The sequence below is a fragment of the Aulonocara stuartgranti genome, assembly GCF_965226115.1.
Source record: "Aulonocara stuartgranti genome assembly, chromosome: 1".
Lineage (NCBI taxonomy): Eukaryota > Metazoa > Chordata > Actinopteri > Cichliformes > Cichlidae > Aulonocara > Aulonocara stuartgranti.
The window spans coordinates 8,922,264-8,945,792 of NC_138939.1; the positions used below are offsets into that span (position 1 = coordinate 8,922,264).

The window sequence follows — 23,529 nt, forward strand, 5'->3', positions numbered from 1 at the left end:
GGCAATGATATAAGCAAGTGGAGGAAATGAGGTTTCTATTAACAGTGGTGTGAAGTTCAAACTGCTTCTATTGAGCTTCAGGACAGCACCTTCTCGTTCTGTTGCTTAGAAATGGACAACAACGTGCAAATTCTCCCCTTTGTATTTTATTTCATTTTTTTGATTTTTTTTTTTTTGTATTATTTTTTGAGGAATTTAATTTCAAATGTCAGCTTTTAGAAGGATTATGTTAAATTTTGTCAAAACGATGGTCAGTTGCTCTCTTTGGTTTTTAGCATATGGTTGTGAGGACCTCAGCTCAAATGTTTTCTTCAAAAGTAGAGCAGGTATTTAGGCCATGTTCTGGTTTACATGCGGACAGTTATAGGAAGCATAAATTTGTGCTTTGTCTGCTTTTGTTACTGGAAGCTGAGCTGTAGCTGTCTGGCTCTTTAGTTTGTTTGTTGAGCAGGCATGCGAGAGAAATAATTTGCATAACTGTACAGGAGCTCAGAAGCTTGTATTATTCAGTTAATGTGACCACTGTGGTCATCCATATGGCTGCTTCCTGTAAAACTTAGAAACACTGGTGTAATCACAAATTCTAAAGAGATCAGGCGTAAATTTGATCCGTATTGAAAACGTTATTTTAGGTGTTGTAAAAGCAGCTCAACAATTCATGTAGTAGACCTCCACAAGAAGTTGTTAAAATAAAAATATGCTAGACATGCTGCATTTGGCAGAGTAGAAAATGTTTTGGGAAGAGGTCAGAGTGACACGTGAGGACGTTTGGTTCGTATCCAGAATAATGCAATTATAAAAAATTGAGAAAAAAATAATAATAAACCCGACACTTATGAGCTCTGAGAAGCTAAAAGCAGTGTTTTGCAAAAAATAAAAAAACAGAGACCAAACGTTGCTTACTTGAAGAAAAGAAATAATATCGAACCTTCCCTTAGAATCCATTCAGCCATCCGTCCATAATTTTTGGCTTATCCAGTTCTGGGTCCCAGTGGAGTTGGAGCCTCCCCACCTGTCACACAGCGACTGTCCCAGTTGTCAAAGGTTAATTTCTCCTAGAATGAAAAATGAAAAATATTTAAAACCATCTGGATCTTTGATTCAGATCTAACAGAAAGTTGATCAGAAGAGAGCCAGGATCCTGCACATAGCAGACAGGGTTTTTTATGCATAGATTTTACACAAGTATGAGAGTTCAGGTGTGAGTAAACCTGTGCTCTGTGACTGATTTGGATATCTCTTTATGAGCCCATAAAGTGCCTGACTATTTGTTCCCTTGTGTGTAGTGTAAAGCATATGAAAAAGCCCTTAAAATCAATTGAGCCTTAATTTTTTTGCCATGTTTTATATGAAACCTGTGTTCGTTTTGTGATTTTGTGTGTGTGATTTTGAAAATCTTTATCATTTTCTTTTTTCTCTTTCCTTTGTCTTGCCTTCTTCCATCCTTCAGGTGCCTTGCAGGACTGGAGTTCCCGACCTCTGTGCTGAGTTAAATCCTAAATCCTGGTGGGATCACGACTGACCTTTGTTGCTCCGTCATCGGCTCCTGTTTCCCTCCCGCTCTTCCTCCAAACTTCTCTCCTCCCCTTTCTTAAACTCTGTTCCCCTCCTCCTCTGTGTCTGTCGTTCCCGGGCTTATTACTCACTGAAGGGAGCAGCACAGTAGCTGGCAAAGGATGAAGCGGGTCTGCCTGCCAACACCAGACAGAGGATAGAAGCCACAAAAGGACTAGCAAGGGGGGCAAGAGAGGCCAAGAGGAAGAGAGACTGAGAAGAAATCTATCAGAGAGAACCACAACGAAAGTGTGAGAAGCAACAACAATCAAGATGCCTCGCCGGAAAGACAGAAGTTTCATCAGCTAGGAAGGTGCCACTAGCAGATCTATAACTCTGAACATTTTTTTAAACAAACTTATAACCTGCACACACAAAAATAAGTTGTGGAGACAGATGCTCCTACCCTCTGGAGTCCTTGTTAACACCTGCTATGCCTCTGTAAAAAGTGTTAGCCATGCCAGCCAAGGGAAAGTACCTGTTGAATGACCAGGAGCTCAGAAATGAGGCACTCTACCGCAAATACTCCTGCATCAGCCAGTATCAGCCGCTGGTACTCCTGCTGGGCCTCTCCATGCTCTGCTGTGTAATTCTCCTTATTCTGTTCTTTGCCCTCCGATTGGTGAGTTTTAACATACACATTTGTTTAAAAGTTACACTGACTGCAAACACTGGAAAGCATTATACCTTTTAAATATGAATCCCAGTCTGTGATTTTTAACAATACAGTGATTATATTCATGACCTCTGAGGCAGAGGAGGGGAGTCATTGGAAATGATCAATAGTTCTTTTGAATTCCTTCATGTGACTAATCTTTGGGCTTCAACTGCATAAAAGGTATTAATTGGTATTAAAATGTCTTAAGTCAGTTTTTCATATACTAAGATATGGGCACCTGGGTTTTATTAATTGTACTTGACATTATAATTTAAATCCTCCAAAATATGATTGCTAGGTTGCACTGTTGAGTCATGAAAATTGGCTCCTTTGCCAAGATTTTACCCAACAGCTGAATCCAGCATGCAGGTTTTCAGCCACACGTGGTGCATTTTGTGTGCAAAGTGTTTCCGGTGTGGCACAGTAGGAATCAAGAAAGTGGAATCCAGTGCAAGTTCCAGTTCAAGTAATTCTTGCAAAGTAGCTTGACTAGATTAGATTAAATCACCAAATATGCTATAAACTTACTGGAACTCAGATTGTTGTTGTTTTTTAAATCAGCCTTACTGATTTGCCTATCTAGGAATAATGCAGTGAGTGTAAGGAATAACTGAATTTCTGAAAATTGGTAGCCTCCATAAACTGTTGTATAACAATTAAATTGAAAAAAAAAAATGCAAAATGCACAACCTGACTTTCACAGCATGGTTTCTTATGACAATGGCACCAAGATGCTACACATAAACAGCAGCTCTTGTAGTCATAAACTCAGTTTTTCTACCTGGCATTTTCCTTTTAATTGATGAAAATATGTTAGAAAAGCAAATTAAAGAAATCACTCATCCAAGACAGTATGCAGTTAATAATTAAGATGCTCTAGATTCAGCTTGGTTCAAGTGTTGTTTTAAGGCACGTCTTAGAAGATGTTTATTATTTAGTCAAGGAAAGAACCTGCTGAGCCAACATACAAACACACCTGCAGTTTTCCTGCTTTTTGCATCACTGTTAGTTTTTATTGCTAGGTGACACAAATTGCTGTTGCAAGTATTGACGTGCACCAACGATGAAACATCATTTATGTTTCTTTGAGAGTTATTTTAAAGACCTACAGACCTGTCACATCCTGCTTTAACGATGATAAGTTTTAGTTAGTCGATTGGTGTTTGGGGGAGAGATTTGGCACATTAGGACAGCAGCAGTAGCGTGCTGTGTTATGAAGCAGGATGTGGCTGGATGTTCAGTTTGAAACCTTAGGTCACCAGTGAAAATGTGGGAGAAAAAAACAACACTCCTCTATTTTGATAGCTGCTTGAATAAAGCACTGTGGGTACAGATGTAGAGGAGTGTGAATGAGTGAGTGATTGTGTAACTGTTTTGATGTGAAGGAGGATGTATCTGAAGTAGGCATGAATATGGGGAATGCAAATTTCAGTTTCAAGATTATATAAGGTTATAATGTTTTTGTGCAGGAAACGGCGTGAAGTGTATGTTGTCTCAGTGTCTCGTTTATCCACAGAGAGATGTGAGGTCAAGGTTGGCTAGAGAGGGCTCAGAAATACTTGCGTTTAGTTCCTTTTTTCCTCTGAGGCACGTTCTCTCTGTTAATTGTTTTACCCAGCAGTTAAAACTTGCATCAACTTTGTTGGAGATTTGAATAGAATAAAACAAATCAAGAGAAAACTAAGACATGCAGTAAAATGTTTAAAACAATGCAGCTGTCAGAGCACAGCGACTGCAATTGTGCTTCCTACCGTGACAAGAAAAGACATGTATTCATTGAGTTCTGCTGTTCAGCGGCATGCTGTTGATTTTTGGCATGATGGCAGGCAGCTGCTACAGCTTCTGTCACCGTAGCTTATATTACTTTCTCCTGCTGGAAAAATCATTTTAACCTTCCTTATATTGTGTTGCTGCAGTCTTTTTGGCACACTCCTTTTTTTCATGTCTCTCTCAAACATTGGTTCCATCACTCTTGTATCCACTTTACACACATTCACGCTCGCACGTCCATGTTGGTAACATGTAGCTTCTCATTTGGATTTCAAAATATGTAAAATCTATTCACACCTTCAGCAATCCCCTGGCATACCATTACACACTCCTTTTTTTTCTGTCCTCTCTTCTGCGCATGCAGTTGCCAGGGGTACAAAGGAGTTAAGAGAAAATGTTGGGTTGGAGCTTGTATAACACTTATTAAATGCAAAGGAGGGGCACAGTGTCGCTTAGGGGGTGGCCATCAATGTCAGGCAGTCACTTTTGACTTATGTAACTCTTCTTTAGTCGTGGATATTGGATGATAAATGAAGGAAAAACTAGAGAAAACTGGCATTAAAAGTGTGTCTTCTAACACCTGTCTCGGGTCCTGATTGCCTGGAAGGTTCTTTAAATTTTATCCAAATACAATGGCTATAGCATGTATAATAACACTCTTAGACCTAAATATGTAACTCCTATAAATGCATTCACTGTGGCCTTGAAACCTGCTTTTGCTGTCTCCATATAGTTGCTTTCATTTTTATTAAACTTACTGCAAAACGCCCCTTTTTCGAATGTCAGTGATGATGCTGAATCACAGAAACAAAAGTCAGAATGATCAGTGCAAAGTCTCACAGAACTTTAAACACCCTGGCTAGTTTTGTGTGATTTCCCCCCCCCCCCCCCCCCCCCCCCTTGGTGTGCCACATGTTAAACATTAAAGCCGTATCTGCTCACATGGATTTCTCCGCAGCTGAAACGAAGTAATTGTGCTTTTGCTGCCGTCAGAAAGGTTTTGTCAAGACTCGCATCTACACGGGGAGCGGAAAATGCTTTAGTTGAGATCTGGCCTTTTCCAGTGCTGCCATGGTAACCAGAAAGATCAACATACAATGCAGAGATGGCCTTCTCCGCTCAGAGATCTATTGACTCTGACTTTGTGCGTCTGTCTCACTCCTGAGCGCTCTTTTAACCCCTTACTTTCTCTTGTGTCCTCCCTCCAACACCTACTCTCTCTCCCAGTTAACGCCAAGGCAATCACACATCATGTGCACACATCGACGAACTGCTGTTCTCATGCATGTAATTACCTACGCTTTTGATACACAAACACACACACAAAAACGCTCTTCTTTTCACAAATGCATTCTTTTTTTCCCCCCCTTTTGTGCCAGCTTCTCACTGTGCAGTAACTCAATTAGGAAGATGTTGACCTGGAGGCAACAGCACATGAAGCAGAGACAACTGTGAATAAAAACACGCAGTAATCTCACATAGGCCTTTGTTCTCAGGAGCATTTTATGTTGATTTTTTTTTTTTTAATTTTTTTACCTTCAGCTTCAACTGCAGTGTACGAGTTCACCAACAATACAAAAATTATTGAGCTGCTCGTTAAAATATTTTTTAAAAAGTATATAAGTAGACTCTACAGTACATGCAAGCAGGTGAAAATATAGATTTTTCACACAAAATTTACAAATACTTCACATTATTGGCAAAATCCATAATGTTTGCTTTTCATCTTGTGGGAAATAAAGGTGGTTATTGCAGGAAGTGCTATTATTAGTTGCGCTTCTTCATACTAGATGGCTAACATAGTTCTTCTGCCACTGATACACCTGTGGCCCATGCACAAATGTAGCTACTGACAGCTACTGACCTGAAACTTGCCTTATAATGTGTTTAAATACTAGCAGCTGTCTCTTGTTAAATCTGACTGTAAATACTTGTGATATAACTTATGTTATACAGCAGTCCTCTGTGGAAAAACCTCTGCTTCAGTTGAGCAAACTTCCGAGATGTTAACTAAACAATTTAAACCTTGGAAACCTGGTTGAGTATAAGGTGTTGATCATCTTCAACCAGGCTTGAAAGACACTGAGCAACCCTGTAAGAGTTTAACAAATTGTGTTTTTATTTTTCTCTCCCTGGCTTCTGTTATAGGGAGCCGACAAACATTATGTCTTTGTGAGTGTGGTGAGCGCCAGCCTGTGTGTGTTCCTAGCTGTGTTTGTGCTGGTGTGTACAGACGTACTCGCACAGCGATGGAGGCGTCTGCTAGGCCTGATTGTATGGGCAACACACCTCACCTTGGGCTACACCTTCATCTTCAGTGGACCTATTGTCTTACCTTGGGACCAGGTAACTTCACTTTACAGCAGAGTTTAAACTGAAGTAATGCAAGCCTTTTCCAGAGGCAAAAATCTTGGGAAGCTGTGTAAAATGTACACAAATACTTAAATCATTTAGTCCTGAAAACCATATATTTGCTAGAAAAACTACAAACACAATACACTGAATGGTAGAAATAAAAATTTAAAAATCAATTTTTCCACTTATCCACTTTTTCCTGCTTGTCCAATCGAGGGCTGCAGCTTAGCACAGGCACCATTCAGACTTACATTTTACCTGCGACCAATATAGAATTGCCACTTTAACTATCTTTCGACTGTGAAAGGAAGCCAGAGTAGTTTTAGAGAACCCCCAGAGGCACCTACACAGAAGTACACATTGGATTCAAACCCAGGACCTTACGCTTATTTTAAATTTCAGGGACGAGGTATGTTTCCCACTGTGTTGGATTTGTCCTTCTCCTTTATTTATTTTTTTCATCGAGGTGGTCGGCTCCTCAACACCTGAAGCCCTCCCTTCTGTTGCTGGGTTTCGTAATGTCCCAAACATTATCAGTGGGTAACAGGCCTGGACTGCAGGCATCGGTTTTATATCTGACTCTCTGCTACAAACCAAGGCTGTTAAGAAATATATGGAAATTTTTTGACAGTCTTTTTCTTGAAAATGTCATAAGTTTAACAACCTTTTCCTGGCATCTTTTATATTGTTGTGCATTAATGGTGCTCTCTTACTTATGTACTGTGTACTGTTAACAACCCATATGGTCCCTGTCCTCTTTAGACCGGTGTGCGTCACTGATGCTTTCCAAAAGTAAATTTCAGACCACAGGGCAGGTTTTCACTTTGCCTCCATCCATCTTAAGTGAACTTATGCCTAGGTTGACTTTACTGGTGTTTGTTTAGAGAGTTATTCTTTGCATAACTGATTTTGAATCTCCATTAGTGGTTGCAGGGACTGTGCAGTGCTATGTGAGATCAAGAACATCATGGACATTCAATATTAGCTTTTGTTTTTTTTGTTTCTGCATGTAGTATATTTCCATTTAGAAGAAAAAAATGATGAATATTTATACTTTCTAATTCTCACCAAGTTGCTGGTTTGGTTGCGTAAAACGGATTTTTTTTTCTTCTCATAAATCTTCTACAGCTTAGCTGTGAAATGTCTTTTAGCTTTGGATCTGTGACTAAACACCAGATGATGTAATTGTTCCAAAAACTAGGAATGATTTGAAATGACTCAGTCCTTTCCTATATGTTCCCAGGTGCCTTTATTCCTCTTCATCATCTTCTCTGTATACACAATGCTGCCATTCCAGATGAAGGACGCTGTAGTGCTGAGCATCATTTCCTCTCTGTCCCACATTTTGGCCATCACGATACACCTCAGAGTTTACAGCACAGAGACCAGTTACCTTGCCAACCAGGTAAAACCATTCGAATTGTTCTAGTAATTCTAGTTCTTACTGCTTCTGTGATGTTAATCAGTCTGTGATTGTTGCTTTAGTGTGAAGAATGTGTTCAGCACTTCAGGTCAATATAATTTGTAGGAAAATGGCAAGTTGCAGTTCATAATTACAAGAACATAGGAATCCTTCAGAAAACACTGAAAACTTACAGATGTGAATCTCAGTGTGTGATGTGATGGTGTCAAAATATTGTGTTTATTACTGGCCAAGTTAAACACAAAAAAATGGACCAGTAGAAAGCCAAAGCCATTGACGTAGGAACTTGAGTATCATTAATTTGTAATGTCCCGTTCCAGCAGGCACACAGAGGTTCAGATTCATGCCTGCGTGTGTGTGTTCGTGCATAGCAAGTGTTTCAACTTGAGCTCTAACATCTGCTGCTGTGCCTCTTTCTCTAGCTCCTGTCCAACCTAGTGGTGTTTCTGTGCGGCAGTGTGGTGGGAGCCTTTCATAAAGTCCTAATGGAGAAAACCCTGAGGCAGACTTTCCAGGACACCCTGAGGTCCCTGGGAATGCGGATGAAGCTCGAGATAGAAAAGAGACAACAGGTAATACAGTGGCTTTCATTGTGTGGCATGCATGCTTTAATGTGTGTTGTATGAAAATTTGTTTCTGCAAATAGGTCTGCAGTGCAATGACTGGATAAAGAGTGGCTTGGGTAACGTGGTGCTTTATCATGAGATTTCACAGTTTTTGTCTATATTTTGAACCCTCACAGAATGTAAACAAACATTACAGACAAATGAAAATAGCTCATCATAATCGTTATTGCCGTACTCTTATTATTTTATTGCATTTAATTTCTGAGCTTTGCCTTTGGCTGCCCTTACGTTGACTCTTCCATGAATGTTTTCAATGGGACTACCAAATCCTTCTCAAATTAGATTTTCCTGTGATGCCTTTTAAATTACACGCATCTGTGCTGACTTCTTCTACTTCAAGAGCCTTTTTGCAACAATTTCCCCCTTTTATCATTTGTTTTGACTGTTGCTTAGTAGAGGACATAAAACATGCTGACAGGGAGGCTTCAGTGTTGCCTAGCAGGAAAAAAAAGGAAAGATATAGTCGTTAACATTCAAACCTTCTCTTCTTGTTTTGAACTGTGGCTGGGAGGAGAGGGGAAGGGAGGGAGCGAGAGAAAAAGGGGAACCAATGACAATCGCACACTGTGTCAATTCCACTGGGAAAAGCCCAGTATGTTCCCCCGAAATGCTTCTTGGCAGGGTGTGAAGGACATCTAAATGATATTCAAACTGTTTGTTTATGCTCCCATGTGAAACCAACATTAATAAAATTGGTTTAATAACAATGTTTATACATGTTAAAGTAAGTATCATACTAGGGATCGTTCATATACATTTTCATTCACATGTACACATTATATAAAGAATGACATTTCCAGAAGCACTTTACATACTGTCCTCTGTGCAAAGGTCCCTTTATGAGAGGTTTTTCTTTCTTTTTTTTTTTTTCTTCTGATAAATATTTTCCATTGTGACTAAAAAGCAGGTGATATTGTTGCAGAGAGGAGGAAGCATGAGCGCGCGCGCACACACACACACACACACACACACACACACACACACACGCGCATCTGTAAGGACTAACACATAAAATGCTTTGCCTTAGGTGAGTTCTTAACCCTCATGATCTCTCCCACATTGTTTGTGTTTAAATATTACTACATGTGGATTATTTGTTTTTACTTCGGAGTGGTAGTGACTCAGGAGGTACAGCAGAGATCCACTAATCAGACGATCTGTTGTTACTGCTCCGGCTTCTCCTTTCTACATGTCGAGGTGTCCGCAATCCAGATACTGAAACAAACAAACAAATAAAAAACTTCCCATATATTTGTGTGTAGCAGCACAAGTATAATTATCATGAGAGTTTGTGTAAATGGGTGACCGTAATCTTTATGTGTAAGCTTTTTGAGTAATTAAGAAGACACAACTGTATGTTGTCTACTGTTTACACTCATTTAAATGGATGTGTGTGTTCTTACTTCTTAATTTCCCTTTAAATTAATTTGAAAAAAAAAAAAAAAGAAAAAGCGTGAGTATTTGGACTAAAAAAAATGAGACTCAAAATTAATTTTCATTCTCTCAGGTCCTTGATATGTTTTGACAGCTTGGAGAGTGTCCACAAACCCTCCAGGGAAATAAGTCTTGTGACAACACACTTGGCTTTTCCAAAAAGTCAGAGACATTTCTCACATGTAAACTACTAAAGCACTAAATTTAGACACAAATCAGCTGGTATATAACATACCTTGCATGCCATGAAGTGTGGTAGTGGTATCTCTGTGCCAAGCGAGTGGAGGTTTGCCAGGTCCTGATTAGCTGAAGTAAATAAAAGGGTCCCAAAATAGAGCAATATTGTAGATCAGGGCTGCCCAATCCCGGTCCTCGAGAGCTACTATCCTGCAGCTTTTAGATGCATCCCTACTCCAACACAGCTGAATCAAATGGTTTGATTACCTCTTCAGCATGCCATCATGTTTGGCAAAGGCCTGATAACAAGCCATTCATTTGATTCAGGTGTGTGGGAACAAGGATGCATCTAAAAGCTGCAGGATGGTAGCTCTCGAGGACCGGGATTGGGCACCCCCTGTTGTAGATTATGAAGACAATCAGTGTTGTAGCAATACAATGACGAAGTTGTTTGCGCTCCTCCCCTTTCTCGTAAAATTTCTTCTGATTCGCTGTCAGTTGCAAAAAGGTTTAACATGAGCATCCATCACTGTAATAGTATGCCTATGTATATGGCATAAAAATGTATAAATAGGTCAACTAATTTATTCATGCACAAAGAACTGCACATCAACTTTTCATTTTAATGCTTTCTGTACAAATATCTTACTCAGATCTCATGATTATTGTCATCACAATTACAAAGGTTTGTCCCCTAAGTCAATTAGCAAAAAAGACTAAGTACTCTTGCTCTAGTGTTTTGAAGGATTTTTAAAATGCCAATGAGACGTTTACCTCGCTGACTAAAGGAAATATATTTGAAGCACTTTGCAGTGACTTGTTGAATTAAAATATAACAAGCCTCGTCTCAGCCAGCGTAGTCAGATGATGTAACCTGCCGCCCTTCATATGATGTGAGAAGGGATTAATCATTTCTTTGGAAGTCAGATTTGTGTCTTAATGAAGCAGTCGAACTTTGAACATTTCTCAGGCCTCAGGGTATTATGGCTCATGCTATACACATATTTCTTCTGCTGTCTCATGTTAATCATGGACTAGATGCAATAGCAGCATGATTTGTATGTGTTTGGTGCCATTGCACCATTTTTAACCCAGTGTGAATATTCTGGTCTCTATATAAACCACTCCTGCTCTGAATGCTAAGTAAAGGTTCACAGGTGTGGGGACAGTGCTGAGGAAATAATAGGACTGATACAGACTGGGACTCAAAGTATGATGTGATTACAGACAGAATTAAAGATGGTCACAGGAAAAAAAATGTTTTAATTGGAGCTTTTGCTTCCTGTGTTCTGGTCATCATATTTGTGGATGTCTTCTGTTCTACCCTTTCTGTTTCTGGTAGACCTTTGTTCACTACAGGACCTGACCACTCATGGCTGTATACTGAGTGCAGCAGTCAAATAAGCTTATTTTCCTGACTCTCCTAAATTGCACTTATGTAACTAATTGTGTGTGTGTGTGTGTGTCTGTTTGTATTTGCAGGAGAACCTGCTGCAGTCTGTGTTGCCAGTCTACATCTCCATGAAGATGAAACTGGCAATAATGGAGCGCTTGCAAGACTGTAAAGACAAAGAAGAGCAACAACGGCTCGTCAAAGATAACAACTTCAAAAGCCTCTATGTCAAGAGGCATGAAAATGTCAGGTACAACCGCAACCATCTTTGGGATCGCAATATTATTTTAAATAATAACCTCGTTGTAGAAGCCTCATTTTAGTCAAAAAATGCATTCATTGTTCTGGCAGCAGATATTGGCTGTCCAATCTGACATTTTGGAAATAAGTGTCTGTGGCCTGAATTTGCTCTGCTTATAATTATTAACACTGACAGATTTCCAGACTAAATAAAAGACTACATTTGTGTAAGCTTAAAATGAATCACTTCAGATGGATTGTGACTCACATCTAGTGTGCGTGTCTTGTAAAAGACCCGCGTTTTAAACAGTATTTTATTGTATTTATCACGTTGACTTTGAATTAGAAAGGACTTTTTTAAGTAATTAAAAGAAATGTATTGTATTTTTAATCTAAATGTAAATCCTCAGGCATCACATCTTAGAACAAACAAGGCAAGAAAAAAGCAGGGGGGAAAAAGCAATTCGAGACAAATTCTCTAAATACTGGAGATTACTATGTCTGTTTTCCGAGCAGTGACCCAAATATAGCTCTGCTTTATGAGGTTTTCATTAATTTAGCAAGTGCTGACTGATATCAGGACAGCTGAAAGCGAAATGATTTTTCTGATGCGGAAACAGGACGCCGTTCTCATCTCACGTCACTAAAAGCATTGCAGGTTTTCCTAAGAGCAAACTCAATACTCTGTAAAGGCAGTTGTTTTTTAACAATATTCTGCACGTGGACGCAAAATGAAACCGTAATGGCATTAAACACAACAAAACTAAACTATTTTCTTTTTAAGATGTTTGAAGAAATGCTTGAAGATCTATAGAGGTTTTGAATTTTGCAATCAAAGGTCCATTGTGGCATCATCTTTGCTTCCATGTTCATTTAAGGCCACTGCAAAAAGGTGTTAAATGATAGGCCATGTCATATACAAGTCTCTATAATTACCTGAGTCAGTCCAGTAATTAGCTGTGTTCTCAGTCTCCTGAAACACCTGGCTCACTTCAGTCACGTAGTGGAAGCAGGTGCAGTATCTGTGTTCATCCGCTGGTCACTTACGGCCAGTGTTACTCAGGCCAGGCTTCAACGGTGTCAGTAATCAGCTCCACTCGGTGCATTTGCCTATATGTACACAAGCTATGAATATTTGTGGTTGTTTTTAATAGAGTTTAACAGTTCCAAATAAACTGAACCATGGGTATTCTTGGACATAGTTGATGGCTTCTTTAATAGTTCCCTTCAGTAGTCTTTTCTAAGCCAGATAAAACAAATCACTTCATGCTTCGTGCAGGATTAATCACGACTGTTGACATAACCTCTAATATGGTCAGGTGATTGTATTCACTTAGCTGGTGTGAATACAGATACGTTAAGACAATGAATCCATTGCTCTCTTTTTGTTTGAATTCATGCCAAGCTTCTAGTCTTTATTTTGGTGGTGTCAGGGTCTTTAATAGGTCAGATAAGATATCAGTGTTCCTTTGTGGTTTGCTGATGGGTAGTTTTAATAATGCCTGGTCTGTGTTTCAGCATTTGAACCAAACATGCCTTTAAATCAGGTCTACTGAAGTTTAATGGGTGATAGTACAGATATTTTTGCCCGATCAATCCCGATCAGCACAGCCCATAATGGTCACAATGGATCATAATGGGCTGTGCTGAGAAAAGCTGCTGTTTTGGGGCCAAATTTGAAGGACTAAAACTGTTTGAGCTTTATGGCCATTAGTATCCTCCAGTCCACTGCACATTGGTTGATTGTTAACAGAACCTTCATGAAGTCCTTGTCAGCATCTATTGTTAATTGGTTGAGTGACGAAAGCCAATGACGAAAGACAGGATTTGTTGTTCTGCCAGTATTTGTTCTTTTTATCAGCCTGGGCATGTGAATCGCAATCACATGGGTTTGGCCCAAAGTAAGCTAAGCCTGGTGGTTTTCTTTAGGAATCTCCTCTTTTAGAATTTAAAGGATGGCTTAATTCAGTGGTTCCCAAACTTTTTTTGCTAGGCCCCCCTTTGTTTTACAAGAAAAATGTTCCCTGCCATGGAGGGGCCCCACCCTTTGGGAAGGTCTGGCTTAATTAGTGGGATTCTTGTAGTTTCTACAATCAAAACATCACCAAACAATTTGAATTTTGAGTTATTCAGTCAGGACCACTGTAGTATTAAAAAAAAAAAAAAAGTCAGAAGCATGTATGCATGTAAACTTTGCCAGCTCTAAAACCTATTTTGTTTGATAAATGCTTGTTGCACATGTTGAATGGGTATTCTTTCATTACATGTGAATATTTCTGTGTTAAATGTTCGTTCACTTAATATCTTTCAGCATTCTGTATGCAGACATTGTCGGTTTCACCCGACTGGCCAGTGACTGTTCTCCCAAGGAGCTGGTCATTATGCTCAATGAACTGTTTGGCAAGTTTGACCAAATTGCCAAGGTGAGTTAAGACATTAAATAAAAATAGCTTTTATATCCAAGTGTCGAATGCCCAAAGGTTGCACAAACACAAAACTTCCATTGTTGACAAATCTCAAACACACCAATTTATTTAGCCATGCTAGCAAACATGCTAACATTTCAGCCTTGTGGAAACAAAATAGAGATCATATACTGTACATCAGCGGTCCCCGACCCCCAGGCCACGGACCAGTACCGGTCCGTGAGTCTCTTGGTGCCGGGCCGCGAGAGTTGAGGCTCGGGTGTGAAATTTATGGTTTTCAGGGTTTTTATTGGTTTTTAGAGTTATTATTTTTTTTACTACTTTTAATCATTAACTCAGTTTCCCTGGGTCTTTTCCCGTTTGTTATGAATAAATCTTCTTTTTTTGGTACTGGTACTGGTTTTATTTTGTTGTATTTATCCGCGACACCTTAAAGGCCGTGAAAATATTGTCGGACATAAACCGGTCAGTGGCGCAAAAAAGGGTGGGGAAAGCTGCTGTACATGCTGCAATCTGTCAGATGATTGGCTTAAAACAATCACATAGTAAATCACTTTCTAATCTCATATCACCCTCTTAAAAATTTGCAACAGTAAGTATAATTCTTAAAACAGAGTAGTGCGTTTACAACTGAGGCTACAAGTTTCATCATAAACATTCTGTATCTTTGTATATATCATTGTTTGCATTGGTGCTTGTTCACAAATGGAAGTTTAAGATTGAACTCCTCTCTGACAAAGCTTAGAAAGATCGCCCCCTCTGGCAGGAAGAGTTACATGCTCAAGACCAATTAAATGAAGATGCTAGGGGAGCCATGTTTAACCTCATAATAGTGTTTGGCTATACCATACTCCACATTTCCAGTACAAATGGCTGTTTTATGTTCTGAAATATGTTGTTTTTGTGCTTTCTCCAGTATAAGCTTGACCACAGGGGCATTTCTGGGCCCATTTATATTCAACTTGCACTTCAGTATTTGCCTCTTAAAGCACTGTTGGCACTATAGTGAAATAATCTTCATCTCAGAAAATCAGGGTCTGACAGCTGAAAAAGGAAACACTCACTAATTAAGGTCTGACTGAGGCACTTAAGCCCTAATAGGCAAAGCTGTTTTGTGCAAAGTGGCACATTGATTGATTGATTGATTGATTGATTTTGTGAATGACTTATCCGTTTTTCTCATTCTTTAAAGGAAAACGAATGCATGAGAATCAAGATCCTTGGAGATTGCTACTACTGTGTGTCTGGGCTGCCGGTGTCACTGCCTAAACATGCAAAGAACTGTGTCAAAATGGGTCTGGACATGTGTGAAGCCATCAAGTAAGTTTTTCTTATAACAGTCACTTTTAGCTGTTTTTAACGTACAGTTATTTTCAAGATAGATTGTGTAATGTTTAAATAACCAGGATTTATGCATTAATTATTTATGAAGAGTGTCAGTGGAAGGTATATTAAACTGCGTGGAAGATCTAAGGGGAACATTTTTACCATACAGATTAAAACACAGAAACGTATGGTAGAGATGCACTGAGACACACACACACATACATCCTTGCAGTGTTATTGTGTTTGGAATTACTGAAAATATAGAAATAATATTAAAGAATGAAAACAAGTTTTTGTATTTCTGCAAAACTCCTTCAGGCAGGTACGAGAGGCCACAGGAGTGGATATCAACATGAGAGTTGGGGTTCACTCGGGCAACGTGCTCTGTGGTGTGATTGGACTTCGTAAGTGGCAGTTTGATGTATGGTCACATGATGTCACTCTAGCCAATCATATGGAGTCAGGAGGCCTTCCAGGGTAAGGAGCACTACCCTTTTTACCTTTTCTTGTTTCACATTTAATATCGACTCTTAAAGTTGAAGTTACCAGATTCATTTATTTATTTTTTACATTTGACCAGACGTGTCCACATAACAGAGGCGACTCTGAAGCACCTAAACAAGGCGTATGAAGTAGAAGAAGGAAACGGTCACCTCAGGGACACCTACTTAAAAGAGCTCAACGTCCAGACCTACCTAGTCATTGATCCACGGGTAAGCTTTAAGTCCATATTCCTAAAAAACACAGTTTGTGAAGGATGGAGAGAAATCTTTAGCATTTCAAATGTCTCCTCATACAGATAACTGCTGTTAGGATTTTGAATTTTACTAATAAAACAATCATGTTAATCTTGTAAATCATTTTTATATATTTCACTTTGTATTTTGCACACTGTGGGGTTTTTTAAAATTGGATGTTGCTTGCCATATGTCAAAGAACAATATGTGTTGATATTTTAAATCTTTTTTCCCCTTCCCACTATACTTTTGGGTGTTTGTTTCTCACGACCTCAGCAAACGTTTTTCCTTTTTTCTCCTTGCTGTCTCATCTTAGGTCAGATTTGTCACTATAAAGAATACTGCATAAATGTATTTTTTGTTGCAATTTTCATCTCTTTTTGAGCCAATGGGATGGATTCTTTGAGCTATTAGTACATGATATTCACTATCAAATCTTTGCATGTTCATCTACATCTTAAGTCTTAAGTCATCTACATCTTAAGTCCTCCCAGAACAACCAAAAGCCCCCCAAACCTCGGGTGAATGATGGTCTGAAGATGCGAGCATCTGTGCGTATGACCCGCTACCTTGAATCCTGGGGGGCTGTCAAACCTTTCGCCCACCTGCAGAACCGAGACGGCTTCACACCAGACACGATTGTCAATGGCAAACCACGTTTCAAGGTATGGTCACTGGATTGTACACCATGGTTTATTTACATTATTATCAAGATGACAATGAAAGAGAATAAAGTTGTTGTTTTCTTTGTGGCTTAGAATGGGATTATCGTGAGGTTGACCATGCACACATACATGCTTGGTCAGCATGCAGCAAAGGCAATGAGTGTGTATTACGTGATTTAGCAGAAGGGGATTTTAATGTTATTTCTGAATGTGATAAGTAAAGGAAATCAAACATATCAGAAGTCAGAAAAGCTTATTTTTACTTTCAAAGCATTGAATTTTTTAAAAAGCTTTAAGAAATCAAGAGATTTAAAAATTGATTTTACATGTCTTTCATCAAAACTAAGGAATCATTGTCTTGTGAGAACATTTCCAAACCAAAATGCTATATAACTACAGTATTATCCTCATCTTTTTCAGGATATTCCTTTGCGACCGAGCTCCAAGAACCCTGAGAGGTAAGACAAATCTTCAGCTGCTCCAGTAGCTACAAAATTAATTCACACATGACTCAAACACAACATGAAAGTTGACATCGACAAAAAGCTTTTTCACACATATGCACGCTGGCTTTTACAACCAACCTACTCAGTAGCATCATTATGACAACTGCCTTAAAAGAAAAGAGTTTCTGGCCAGCAAATTTTCCAGCCAGGACATTCTTATCAGTCCATAAACCCTGAAGTCTTTGCAATGTCTTTATTAATACTGTATTATATAAGACTATATTGAAGCATTTAGAAGCATATTATAGTTTAACATCTTGCAGATGTTACATCAATGACTATATTCAGCTATACTTATGGAGATTAACATAATACCCAAAATGTATGCATTTCTGAAAGATCTGAGATTTCAGAGTCATTTTAGATGATATCTAAAACACCAAATAGCATCTAGCTTGTTATCCTCTAGAGTAACTTGCGGTGAGCGTACAAGCAGCGTGCTGAATATGTTCTTCTGTGTGTGCTGGGCTTTTGGAAGAGGAATATGGTACCATTCTTGTTTGTTATTCTAGCTGCTCAGCAGCCCTGAAGTCCTAAGACATCTAATATTGATTTTCAGCCTTGTGCCTTGCGCACAGAGATTTCTCCCAATTCTTGGCATACTTTTATGATATTATGTACTGTAAATTATTTGACAGTCAGCATTTCACAATTTTAGGTTATTCTGCAATTGCCCATCTTTACCTCTGAGAAACATCCCCTGTTTAAGATGCTATTTTTATACCCAATCATGTTACTGACCTGTTGTCAATGAACCTAATTGCTTGCAAAATGTACCAGTTTTGTTGCCCCATCCAAACAGTTTTGATTCGTGTTACTGCCATCACATTCAAAATGAGCTAATATTTTTCCTAAGATGGAACACCTTCTCAGTTTGGACACATGATATGATTACTTTGGGATTTCGTTCTTATTGTGGATAAACTGAGATCTGTAAATGACTGCATTCTCTTTTTACATATATTTTACAAAGCATCACGGCTCTTTTGGAACGGTGTTGTAAATAGCAGATGTAGTAGCATTAGTAGGTCACTTAATATGTAACACAGATGTCTGACGGGCAGTTTATGCTCACTGTTGTCATGCCTTGCCAAAAATGATCTAATTAATGCTTGCAAATGGTGTTGTTTTTATTTTTTGCCCTGTCTTGCACTCTTTGTTACCAGTTTTTGCTCTGATGCACAGTCAGTCTGAAGGCAGGTTGGTCTCTACAAGAATTTCAAGAATACATCAGTCTTGAAGTGTAGAGTTTCCATCTTGGAAATCAGTAGCGAGAAATTGCTGAATGTTTTTATCATTTAGGAGAAAACTCCATTGTGTCAAGCATGAGTACAAATGTTTATGGTGCTTTGCTAACACCAAAGTTCATGCCAGCTTTGACTACAACTGCCATCATCTCCTGTTAGCGTGGTGAAGCAGTTTTTTGGGGAGCTTCCCCTTTTTTCTCAGCACCAACACTTATTATTTAGGAGAAAACTGCATTGCGTTAAGTGTGCTTCAAAAGCGAGTATAAACGTTTATAGCGCTCTGATTAGGTCACAGCTCTTGCAAGCGTAACTACACGATTAGTGTTTGTTGATTGGTACAGATTTAATATTTCTGAGACTCACAATGATTCTGTTTCATGGAAGCAAAAGTAGTGCTCGAGGATTCGATTTGACTAACAAATAGATTTTTTTTTTTTTTTAAAGCTGTGCTGCAGTGGTAGTTATTCCTGCAGAGGGGTAGGAGTTCTGAGCAATATGAGTAGCCCTTCCACTAGCTTTAAATAATGCATAACCAAATTGATTGTGGTCATAGCTTTTAATGGTTAATTCTCTCTCCCCATCTGGTGAAGGCAGAATCAAAACAGCAAAGCTACTGATCAGTGGGCAGGACACGCCTACACAAAACAGTGTGGGCTGAAGTAATGTGATTAGAAGAGATAAGTGTGATCCAAGTGCACAAGCATTCCTTCCTGAGAGTGTGTAGGTTTGCTGTATCGCGGAAACTGTCAATTTCATTCATGTATTCACAGTCCAATAAGGCTGAGGCTGTCACAGTGAAATGATCTACACGGTTTTAATGACACAACATGGTAGATTATACCGATCTCTGATTAAAACTGACAGTTGTTATTGCACTACGCTCAATTTTTATCTTAAAATGATTATAAATCCTGTGGTTTGTTTTTGTTTTGTTTTTTTTTTTTGGCTCTGCGCTGCTCTGTTGTGATCGATGTATATTTGTGTTTTACTGTTGGACCCCGACAGCTTTGATGAGTCTCTAGAAGAGGCATTCTCCTTACCCGCCCCGCCGCTCGGCAACCCTAAGTGAGTGGAGCCTTCACGGCCCGCAAGGTCCTCAGTCCTTTCAGTGCAGTAGTTCTCAGCCTTTCAGCTTATTCTCCCCAACAAATGCCTCACGTGCGCTTGCGTAAATGCAGACTACAGCGAGCTGAGTTTTACTTTAAATTATGCACTTGCCATGTTTTGTTTTGTTTTCCCAGTCCCCTGCAATCAGTTCGCTTTATGCAGATAACGAAAGAAAAGTTTTAAAGGGGACCTATTATGTGTTTTTATATATATTTTTTTATTAAAGCTGTCACTTTTTACTCATGTATGTTATTTACACATATAAAAACAGCCTTTAAAATTCCGTATGACTAAACTTCAAACACGAGGAACAAAATAAGAATTATTTAACAATTATATTGGGTTTTTTTCTTCTTTTGCTCAGCTCACCCACTTATGTTCAGTAGTAACAGTAGGCTAAATCGTAACCATTTGTGCTCTCTCTGTGTCTTTCTTGTTGTACTGGAAATGACATATGTGACATATCTGATATCATACATTCTGTGCCACTTGGGAGAGAAGCCAGCAGCGTTGATTTGTTACTCAGTTTCATAATTAAGTGTGCAAGTTTTTCAAAATCTTGAGTGTATAATTCAGTTAGAATACTTGACAGTTGTGAGTACAAGCATAGAAGCTTCACCCACCTGCCATTCAAGCCTTCTGTTTATGAGGGGCCACCAATCGAAAGAAAGACGGCTGGAGATGGTAGGAACGTAAAACGGTGTGTACCAAACAGAGAATAACCTGAGGGGTGGCATAAAGTCCCAATATAAGATAATTAAAAAATGTTTTGAACTCATGCACAGCAACTCGAGTGTAAGAGTAAAAATTTGGACCCGGAAGTGAGCAGAATAGGTCCCCTTCAAATATTTTATATGCATTTTTATAATAATTTTTAAAAGATGATTACTCTAAGTTTGAATGTAATAATTAAAAGCAATGAAATGTTAAAAACTAGACCTCCAGGTTGAGAACTACTGTCTTAGCAGAGAACCTTGCTGTTCTAACACTAACCCGTGCAGTGGTGTAATACGTATTTTCTGACCTTTTCTAACTGCTGCCTCTTTGTAACAGGGCAACATGCGATCTCGGAAGCCCCTAACCTTTGTTAGTGGACTGACATGATCCTATTAACGCTGATCACCTACTGGGGCTTGTGTGGTAATCAGGGTTTCTGCATCTGTGTGAATGTTTCCTTCCTGATGTAGCAGGGGGTTTCCGAGCAGGAGCACGACAGAAACACACCAACCAAATCCCACTGAGATCATCTAACACACAGATCTCTGCAGCATTACCGGCACACTCCCTTTTCGTACAGTAACACTCTTGCAGGCACAACCTACGTTTCCCTTTTCTCACTAATGCTCAGAATGGCATTAACCAAGTGGCCTCCAACCACAGCTACACTGGACCAGAGTGACCCACATGCTTGATCTGGTTTTCCAGCATCTGTTCCAGTCACTCTACATGTCTCTGCGTTTGTCTGCATGCCACTTCCTTATTGTCTCTGTTTTCTGGTCCAGGAAATCCCAGAAGACTCGGTTTGATGAGGAGCTGCACAATGAGATGACCATTACCATAGACGAGCTCAGCAACAAGTAGGTCGATTTCGGTCGAATCACAATTTATGCAATATTTGTAGCATATTTGATAAAATATTGTAATGTGTTGTATTTAACAGGTTTAAAGGAATTGCACAGTGGAGGAAATCCTCTGCTGAATTGTTTCTGATTGAGGTTACATCTTGATCCTTGATGATAAGCCTGACTAATTGTTTACTCTGTTGTTTCCCTGAAATTCTGGATCGGCTGTGTGACCGTTTCTATATGCCAAGATGTTGCAGTTTATTTTTATTCAGCTACTATTGCTTGGTTGTTGGTAATGCTGGTTGTTGATACAACCAACAAAATATTAAAATCCATTAACCCAATTTAAAATTCAGCGATCTGACACCAGCCTGTGTCACAAGCTTTTACTTGAAACCAGCAGCAGCTGAGGCCCTGTGTTGGTTTACCTGCATCCTCTCATGTCAGGTGCTGATCAGAAGTGAGCACAGATGACAAATTTGTTCGCGTTTGGCTCATTTGGTTTGTGCTTTTGTGGTATAGATACCACAGTTTTGCTTAACTGGTCTGTGACAAAAATATTTGCACAAAACAAAAAGCTCATGGTGACCGTAAGAGAAACATTTTGTCACTGAATTTATACTCTGGTACATTAAAAGTGCATGCATGGATCTGATGGAGCAATAGATTACAGACAATGATTTAACTGTTATTCGAAATGTCACATTAGTAATCTAACTGTGACTGAACTTTTAGACCTTGACTGACTGTGCAGATGTTTTAGATAATTAGTGAAGTTGCTGCTTTACAGCTTCAGATATTACAGATTAAAAATAAAGCTTCTCTGAAATCGGAGGCTGCAGCTAAAACATGCATATCGTTCCAGCTGTTGCGCAATGATTTCATTTCATGAAACTGAATGGAAATGATGCACCAATTTAAAAATAATAATAATAATAAGAGCAAAACGAAAAAGGTGATACAGTTTTTTGTGTGTGTGTGTGTTTTCTACTGTAATTTATAATTATGTGTATTTTTTTTTTTTTTGTTATCAGAGATGTTTTTGTATATGCACAACCATGAGGATACAAAAGGTTATCTAAGTAGATTTAAGAGCAAATTTAATTTGCCTTCTCTGTTCAGCACACAAAGAAATAAAGAAAATTGTATAAGAATTGTTCTGCCCTCCTTTGAATTGGAGCCTTAATGATAAGTGAGCACTTAATACTTAAGAGATAACTATTAATGTTGTAGCATTTATTTGCCATTTCACTGAACTCCACTTAAAGCTGTGTGCAATGTCTTTGTTAATCTTAGAGGTTAAAACATGCAGATTAAGTTAAGAGCCCCCATAATGATCTGTGGTGTTCAGTAAAATTATTTGTTTATAATGAACAGAAATTATGACCTCAGTGTTTTTTCATGTTTTGAGATTTTTTTTTTCTTTGCCGTTGCATCAAGTTGTTGCATCAGGTGTGATCCAACACAGAGCAGTGCAGCATGTGCCCAGTGTTCACCTTAAAAACAGTCACAATACAGAGCACCTGAAATGTAAATCTCATAGAAGGACTGTTAATAACTCCGATTCCACCTTCATTCCCTGCTTTTCTTCTTCCATGCCCACTTACCTCCCTTCATGTGTTGCAGGCAGTGGTACAAGTTTGAAGAGAGCGGCTTAGCTCTGTGGTTTCTGAAGAAAGATCTGGCAAAACAGGTTGGTGAGATTTAATGTTCAATATAAATGACTGCTTCATCATACTTTTACATTTTAGTCATTTTAATACTGAAAAAGAAACATAATAAGTGTCTTCCGCCTTTCTTAGTATCGAGCCCTGGATTTGCCGATGTTCAAACACTACGCCAGCTGTGCCACCTTCATCTTCCTCTGTATCTTCATCATTCAGATGTTTGTTGCAAGGAAGTGAGTATGTTTTTAGTATTTCGGATATTTGAATATCTGTTCTTCTCATGAGTACAAACTCGGAGGAACAGTTTTTTGAGCATTTGAAAAAGGTTTTAAAGCGCACGACGAAGACGTTTTTATATTTAGAAGATGAGCTGGAGATTGATGTTATTTTGTTTTTTCATTCGTGTCTTCCTAAGGCAACAGAGACTGGCGGTGTTATTTGGAGGGCTGTTTTGTGTGCTGCTCCTGGTCCTGGCGATCTGTTACGCAGGTCACTTACAGGTTTGTCCATTGATTCACATTCAGTATCTGGTTATTTGAGTGATTTGGTACAAGATTCTTTTCAGGCCCCGTTTGTAGAAACCAGGAGAAAAAGCCTTAATGACACAACAACTCTTTCATGCATCTTTACAGTAACATCTAAAGCCAAGCTGG

The 23,529-nt window shown here is 38.9% G+C and overlaps 1 protein-coding gene across 4 annotated transcripts in view; it reads left to right on the plus strand.

Annotated features, from left to right (window-relative positions):
* adcy7 (adenylate cyclase 7) overlaps positions 1 to 23,529 on the plus strand; it is a 63,286-nt gene that overhangs the window by 29,052 nt on the left and 10,705 nt on the right. The window contains exons 2-17 of one of the 4 annotated variants that reach the window (XM_082533594.1): positions 1,451 to 2,176; positions 6,131 to 6,328; positions 7,581 to 7,742; positions 8,183 to 8,332; positions 11,480 to 11,640; positions 13,942 to 14,053; positions 15,249 to 15,376; positions 15,701 to 15,859; positions 15,963 to 16,095; positions 16,605 to 16,784; positions 17,205 to 17,242; positions 19,543 to 19,602; positions 21,147 to 21,221; positions 22,836 to 22,902; positions 23,012 to 23,109; positions 23,292 to 23,376. In XM_082533594.1, the coding sequence (XP_082389720.1) occupies positions 2,012 to 2,176; positions 6,131 to 6,328; positions 7,581 to 7,742; positions 8,183 to 8,332; positions 11,480 to 11,640; positions 13,942 to 14,053; positions 15,249 to 15,376; positions 15,701 to 15,859; positions 15,963 to 16,095; positions 16,605 to 16,784; positions 17,205 to 17,242; positions 19,543 to 19,602; positions 21,147 to 21,221; positions 22,836 to 22,902; positions 23,012 to 23,109; positions 23,292 to 23,376 (1,971 nt within the window). In that variant the 5' untranslated portion in view covers positions 1,451 to 2,011. Of the gene's footprint in view, positions 1 to 1,450; positions 2,177 to 6,130; positions 6,329 to 7,580; positions 7,743 to 8,182; positions 8,333 to 11,142; positions 11,215 to 11,479; positions 11,641 to 13,941; positions 14,054 to 15,248; positions 15,377 to 15,700; positions 15,860 to 15,962; positions 16,096 to 16,604; positions 16,785 to 17,204; positions 17,243 to 19,542; positions 19,603 to 21,146; positions 21,222 to 22,835; positions 22,903 to 23,011; positions 23,110 to 23,291; positions 23,377 to 23,529 lie in introns of those variants that run through there. The other 3 variants (XM_082533595.1, XM_082533596.1, XM_082533597.1) reach the window with 3 other exon arrangements.